The following is a 7,466-nucleotide window of genomic DNA, read 5'->3' as shown; positions in this document are numbered from 1 at the left end:
GTGAACGATAGATCAACTGCAATGAAACTAACGAGGAGTGTGTACTTGCGATTGTCAAAAGTCCAACGAACCAACAACGGAGGACCCAGCGCCAGTTAGCGAACCATAAACGTATAATGGTAATAATTTTGGCAGGACTTTAGTATTCACAATTATCCAACAAACTCAGATTCAGGTGGGTTATGTAATAGTTATGGCAAAAGTAAATCTGTATTGGTTGACACATTGTCAACTCCAAATCGGGCACGGTATGTATGTATCGGATGAGTTTCAGTACACTGAAACGTACGACAAATGATATTCTTAAATACTTAAGTACTTAAATATATTGCATCTCCCACATCATTGGCTAAAACCAAAGGTTGTATTCTAAACATTATATAATGGCAATGATTGAAATCCAAAAAATGAGTTATGAGCTAATGTAACCCAAACACACTTTTAACAGCAGCTTATTATTAAACCTCTGAAAGAACTCAACGTGGTCGTTTGATATTTTGGGGCACAAATTGACGTTCTCATCCTGATATACATATTCAAACCTATTGTTTTTCTATATCAAGACATTAACGCGATTCGACCTTGGCATTTAGAATGTTTAAAACAATTACTTTACACCCTTATAATCAGGAAGTTTCGAAAGCTTAGATAAGATAGATTGAGTCATTACAGTACCCGTATAATACACATACAGTGATGAATGCCAATTTCATAATCGGATAACAAGATGGCTGATATTTTATTTGTTTTAACGCTTTGTGCTTCCATTTGGTAAGAAATTCGTATTATTTGTATATTAACATGTATAAAGTTGTCATGAATATTTGACTTGATATTTGTATATAAGATATTTTTTATTCAAATCTTCACAATTTAACATTGAGAGTGAATACGAAAATGTAAAAGTAGTTCTGTGTACTTGTTCAATAATTCTTGTAAGAAATTGTGGCTCAGCGTTTGTTTTTTTTTTAAATGCAGTTTTATCGGATAGTAGACATAACCATTTAGCCAACAATTTGTCTGGATGTAATTCCAGCCCCCCCTTCTTCAACACTTAATTTTGGTACGTTGGATGCCACTTTTGGCTTTATTCTAGATGGCGAGGTTAGGTACTCCGGGAAATATAGTTTTACCTATAGAGCTAATTGAAATTGAGTTATAAATGTTCAAAAGCAGACACCAAGAATTGTTATCCAGGATGACCTGTTTCCTCAAATGAATCATACATTTTGGACTTTTAGAAAACAAATCATTCGTTTGTTAGAAATGGCTACGCAATTCATGCGGTCTAAACTACATTGTAATTTGTTTCAATGCTTTTCACAAACAAACTTACCTCCCGGATAAGTGAGGCGATTGCTTTGGCGTAGCTTCATGCGGGGCAAATAGGCGAGGACCTTAATTGTTTTAGATAAACTACAAGGCTGAACTATACCGAAAGTGCTTTTTAAAATGTCAATGACACAATACTGGGTGTTATAGGCAACACGCTGTCATAATTATTCTATGTATGCGTACACACTGGATCTCACTTTCCTAAAGTATGAATACAACTTTATAAAGAGTAATCATTGATAAACAACTTTGGAAAAAGTGTGAAGCTATGGGCATATGGACTAGTTTAAAACCCCAGTGTTAAGTGAACACTTGAACAATCACTGTACGTTCAAGGGGGGTAAGTATATTTATTTTGTTCGACAAATCTGTTTTGAAGGGTAATAAAATGCTTATACAAATATAATAAAAATGAAATATTTGAAAAAATATAAACGTTCCTTTCACAATTTAACAATAATTGGTTTCAATAATGTTTATAAGAACAGAGCAGAGTAGGAGAGAAAACAGTGTATTAAGACTTATACAGCAGTATATTGTCAAAATGTGTATATGAACAAAACATTTTTTTGACTTGTCCAAACATATAATATAGTTCATGATTTACATAAAAGGCACGTAAAGCTACAAGATACAGACACACGGTATAATTATTAAATTGATATTAACACGAAACAATTCGCGAACGTAAACAGGTTATCTTACGGCAGTTATATGCCACCATATTTTATGCGTGTATGTTTGTATGTATGTATGTGTGAATGCGTGTATGCGTGTATGTATGTATGTATGTGTGTGTGTGTGTGTGTGTGGGTGCGTGCGTGCGTGCGTGCGTGCGTGCGTGCGTGCGTGCGTGCGTGCGTGCGTGCGTGCGTGCGTGCGTGCGTGCGTGCGTGCGTGCGTGCGTGCGTGGGTGGGTGGGTGGGTGGGTGGGTGGGTGGGTGGGTGGGTGGGTGGGTGGGTGTGTGTGTGTGTGTGTGTGTGTGTGTGTGTGTGTGTGTGTGTGTGTGTGTGTGTGTGTGTGTGTGTGTGTGTGTGTGTGTGTGTGTGTGTGTGTGTGTGTGTGTGTGTGTGTGTGTGTGTGTGTGTGTGTGTGTGTGTGTGTGTGTGTGTGTGTGTGTGTGTGTGTGTGTGTGTGTGTGTGTGTGTGTGTGTGTGTGTGTGTGTGTGTGTGTGTGTGTGTGTGTGTGTGTGTGTGTGTGTGTGTGTGTGTGTGTGTGTGTGTGTGTGTGTGTGTGTGTGTGTGTGTGTGTGTGTGTGTGTGTGTGTGTGTGTGTGTGTGTGTGTGTGTGTGTGTGTGTGTGTGTGTGTGTGTGTGTGTGTGTGTGTGTGTGTGTGTGTGTGTGTGTGTGTGTGTGTGTGTGTGTGTGTGTGTGTGTGTGTGTGTGTGTGTGTGTGTGTGTGTGTGTGTGTGTGTGTGTGTGTGTGTGTGTGTGTGTGTGTGTGTGTGTGTGTGTGTGTGTGTGTGTGTGTGTGTGTGTGTGTGTGTGTGTGTGTGTGTGTGTGTGTGTGTGTGTGTGTGTGTGTGTGTGTGTGTGTGTGTGTGTGTGTGTGTGTGTGTGTGTGTGTGTGTGTGTGTGTGTGTGTGTGTGTGTGTGTGTGTGTGTGTGTGTGTGTGTGTGTGTGTGTGTGTGTGTGTGTGTGTGTGTGTGTGTGTGTGTGTGTGTGTGTGTGTGTGTGTGTGTGTGTGTGTGTGTGTGTGTGTGTGTGTGTGTGTGTGTGTGTGTGTGTGTGTGTGTGTGTGTGTGTGTGTGTGTGTGTGTGTGTGTGTGTGTGTGTGTGTGTGTGTGTGTGTGTGTGTGTGTGTGTGTGTGTGTGTGTGTGTGTGTGTGTGTGTGTGTGTGTGTGTGTGTGTGTGTGTGTGTGTGTGTATGTATGTATGTATGTATGTATGTATGTATGTATGTATGTATGTATGTATGTATGTATGTATGTATGTATGTACCATTGCTCTGTGAATGTAGCTACTATTTTATACTTTATTATATTATAAATGTATTAACAATTACAATATTGGGTATATCAAAAAAACATATCATAACCATATTTATTTTAGAGCTTTTAACATTGGAAACCAAGTGTCTATATCCTTTATTGCAATCGTCAATTGTTAGGTTATACAGAGTTTTAATTATTTGGTAATTACTCGGAAAGTATTTAGCAGTTGTTTCATATCGATTGATATATGAAATTCTACTTCCTAGTTCCCATATTAACTGCTGCATTAGGTGTTTTTTTATATTAACTTGTAGCAATTGTTTGTAATAAATTAATGTCTACTTCTTTGGACTAGATGAACCCTAATATTTCTATTGTAACAAACATTTAGGATTTAGGCCACACTCTTTACATTTAGATATTAAGTTATTCATAGTATTCCGGTCTTTCCAATCAAATGCTGTTGGATCTATGTAAAACTTACAGTTAGTTTATTACTGTTCCTTAATATTTTAATTATCGACTACTTTGATACCCAGGCCAGTATATGTGCAAATCTTATCGTTTTGGTATTATACCCCGTAATCTTTTCTGCGTTTCAATGCAGTGAATTTGAAACAAAAAATAATTTCCACTGTCTGTTTTCAATGGATTACTGGGTTGCGCTATTCGCGCATTGGTTTTTCAGATCTGAACATGGCGGACGAAACTTTTTTTAAAAGAATACTTTTGTTAAATTCTCAGCGCAAAATTACATTTTTAGGTCTAATGAAAGGATCTAATTGTCTAAAGGTAATAAATTATTTTTTAAAGATGAATAGAAAATTGTTGACCTTTACAACTATGTATTTTGAAAACTGAACATATCCAGTGAACGAGGGCGGTGAAAACGTTAACAATAAAAAGTAGATCAAGTACATCCAGCATGTTTAGCCTGTTTTTAAAATTTTCGACCCAATGCGCTTCAAACCTATAAATATGGAATGTACCTAATGGTCTCACATGGTATAACCACGCTTTTATTAAGACATAATGCATGTTTCAGTGAATAGGCGCTTCCGAGTTGGTGTATTTTGCACCACCTTTAATTCGCCTTTTGGTGCTCCCAGTGCATTTTTGTATTCGACAACTTGAAGGCTTTATATCAAGGGTCATATCGTTTTTTTTGCCAGGGTGCGATGGTCACAGTTGTGAATATTATTTTTAAGTTAGTAGGTAACTGCTGTATTATTATTATTATTATTATTATTAGTAGTAGTAGTAGTAGTAGTACTAGTAGTAGTAGTAGTAGTAGTAGTAGTAGTAGTAGTAGTAGTAGTAGTAGTAGTAGTAGTAGTAGTAATAGTAGTACTAGTAGTAGTAGTAGTAGTAGTAGTAGTAGTAGTAGTAGTAGTAGTAGTAGTAGTAGTAGTAGTAGTAGTAGTAGTAGTAGTAGTAGTAGTAGTAGTAGTAGTAGTAGTAGTAGTAGTAGTAGTAGTAGTAGTAATAGTACTCGGTTGGTAACTGCTTTCTTATATTATTATTATTATTATTATTATTATTATTATTATTATTATTATTATTATTATTATTATTATTATTATTATAAATAATATTATTATATTAATGCTCTGATGGTTTGACTAGAAACTTGAAAGACACATTCTAATGTAAATCAACAGCACGAATATATATCAAATACAAATTGATACAACATTGAGGCAGATTCTCACTAGTTACTTAAATGTGGTCACTGACTTCAGCAAACCCAAAGGTCAAGTTTTAACTATCGACTGATCGTCGCACGACGAGTTCACATACTCGAGGAAAGTCTTTAATCGGTTTCGATTAGGCGTTTGTCAGTGATGGTCATTCGATTTCACAATCAACCCGATGAGCACTATGGATCACGTGAGACATCCATATCCTTGTTTGGTCTTGACTATGGATCACTTGAGACATCACGTGTCTCTGTCGTTAGAATATAACACTCATATGAATTGAGACCAACCTGTCATAAGATCATAGTGATACTGCATTTTAAGTAAAAGCGAATTCAACCACATTTACGACAATTTCGGCATCAAATTTATATAAACAACACTTGACTTCTTGTTTAAAAATAGCGTAATTCGTTTGTGTAAAATAAAATAATCTAGGTATGATGGAGTTGTCTTTCATTTGCAATTGTTTTTTTTTTTATTCGGTCTGTCGATTTTAGTTATAGTGACGCATACTCGGTTGTTCATATCGGACCAATCATCGGCTTTGTTGTCGGCTGTGTTATTCTGGTCGGCATCGTTATCAGTATCATCGTCTGCTGTGTCTGCTGTATGCAAAAGTCACGCGGGAAACGAGGACAAACCATCACTACGGCAGTTAACGGTCCTTACATCATGAGTATGACTTTTCTTTTTCAAGTCAGCTATTCTGACAAGTTATTAAGTGTTGCATTGCTGTTTGTTAATTGCCTTGAATGGAACTTTGAATTTCATTTGGTTGATTTATCATATTACTGTTTTTGATGTGATTGTGATGTTACTAATAAAATACATGCTGGTTTAGTCCTTTTACTGACCACATGGTCTTATATAATACGTCTTTTGAAAAATGTTAATTTGAAAGAACATTTCTTTGGTAAATCGTGACTATAATTCTTTGATTTTATAGACCGGATGACATACGGTGCCCAGACTGGACAAGTACCTTACGGCCAGCAGCAATACCAAGCTCAGCCGCCCCTACAAACCGGACATATGACCCCGGGAATTACCGTTGTCAACAACTCGGGAATGCAGGGCCCAACGTCATATGTAACAGTCGTCGACATTTAGAATAAATTGTTATTAACGTTAAAGCATTCAAAATCGTTAACTTTCTGATCATTTTTTGTGGTGGTAACAGAAGTGAGAACATGTGCATCTTCATTACGATCGTACATCTAGCAATAACTTACCGACCAATCATGCAGGAAATGCATAACATACCTATTAAACGGACATGGTTACTTAACTACATATGCTTTAAGGCAGGCTTTCATCTGGACATTTACGGTTGCAGGACAAAATTTATCCCATGTCAATGAGCTCTTACCGACGGTTAAGCTTTGTAGAATTAAATTGATTACAATTAAAGGTAAAATGCATAGCGGTGATACACATGAGTAAGTCCGCTTCTGTGGGAAATTACAACTAGGGCTGATTTCCTTTTATAGTAATGCTCAATACGGATGATTCGTCGGCCATACCTACCGTTCACGCATATCTTTCATAGGAAGTACTCGCATATGTTTTCACTTCTCTTTTCACCTCAGTATTTCATTTAATATAATAGTAATCATTATTTTTTTTAAAGTTTAATGAGTAGAGCACTGTAATATGCGTAAAAAACATCGTTGGCTATTAAAGAATGAATTTAAAAGAATTAATATGTTATTCTGTCAAAATAATATATCTCTGAATCTTGTACTGGTACACTTTATAAAGCATGGTTGGTGTTCCGAGCATAATAAATAAGTTTAATTTTGCACTATTTCCTTAACGTCAATACCAGTTTTCTTGCTTTGTGGACTCATAATGTTTTGTAAATTATATTCTACACTTGTTTCAAAGCTTTTTAACGTTAACCGTGATTCTTCAATTTTAAGAAACAATATCAAAGGTGTATAACACAGATGAATAGTTCTATATATTTTCTTTGAATCATTGAAAAGGTATATTTTAAAGAGAAATAAAATTGTACACCATTATTTTACCTTTTTACGTATATTTTAATGATTACATTATTTTAACAAATGCCTGTAATCTGCATCCGTCTCGTTCTGTTTACTGGTTGCAGAGTTAAAAGCTTAAATATTGTGACACAAAGGACGAAAGTCAATTTAAAGATATGGTATTCGGTTCACTAAGTCTGAGAGAAATAAGGAAAAAGTGATGTAGAAAAACAAGAGTTCGTGTATCGTGATTCAAACTGTATGTTTCCCGCACCAGTAAAACGCAATAGGGAATGACTTCAACAGCCAATTGTATAAACAGATTTACCCAGGGTAATATTTTACCGGCGGTAATTTTCCGGGTAAATTGGCGGTAATCAATTGTATAAAACAAAATTAAGATTTTACCAAGCTATTTACCGCGGTAATATTTACCCTCCACCAAGAGGTGGGTAAATTGATTTACCATCTCAGTTACCAGAATCAAGATGGCCGACCAGAC

The 7,466-nt window shown here is 36.1% G+C and overlaps 1 protein-coding gene across 1 annotated transcript; it reads left to right on the top strand.

Annotated features, from left to right (window-relative positions):
- Positions 1 to 574: 574 nt before the first annotated feature.
- LOC128207124 (uncharacterized) lies at positions 575 to 6,911 on the top strand. The gene is made up of 3 exons (XM_052909890.1): positions 575 to 771; positions 5,474 to 5,652; positions 5,923 to 6,911. The coding sequence occupies exons 1-3, from the start codon at positions 728 to 730 to the stop codon at positions 6,084 to 6,086; spliced, it is 387 nt and encodes a 128-aa protein (XP_052765850.1). The 5' UTR covers positions 575 to 727; the 3' UTR covers positions 6,087 to 6,911.
- The last annotated feature ends 555 nt before the right edge of the window (positions 6,912 to 7,466 follow it).

Source organism: Mya arenaria, chromosome 11 (assembly GCF_026914265.1).
Source record: "Mya arenaria isolate MELC-2E11 chromosome 11, ASM2691426v1".
Taxonomy (NCBI): Eukaryota; Metazoa; Mollusca; class Bivalvia; order Myida; family Myidae; genus Mya; species Mya arenaria.
This window is presented reverse-complemented; position numbering and strand designations above follow the sequence as displayed.

Bases quoted from the DNA above. Each gene is read 5' to 3' on its own strand.
- LOC128207124 (XM_052909890.1), top strand. From the start codon at position 728: ATGGCTGATATTTTATTTGTTTTAACGCTTTGTGCTTCCATTTG. The intron at 772-5,473 runs GTAAGAAATTCG...TGTCGATTTTAG, and splicing joins ACGCTTTGTGCTTCCATTTG to TTATAGTGACGCATACTCGG. The intron at 5,653-5,922 runs GTATGACTTTTC...TTGATTTTATAG, and splicing joins TAACGGTCCTTACATCATGA to ACCGGATGACATACGGTGCC.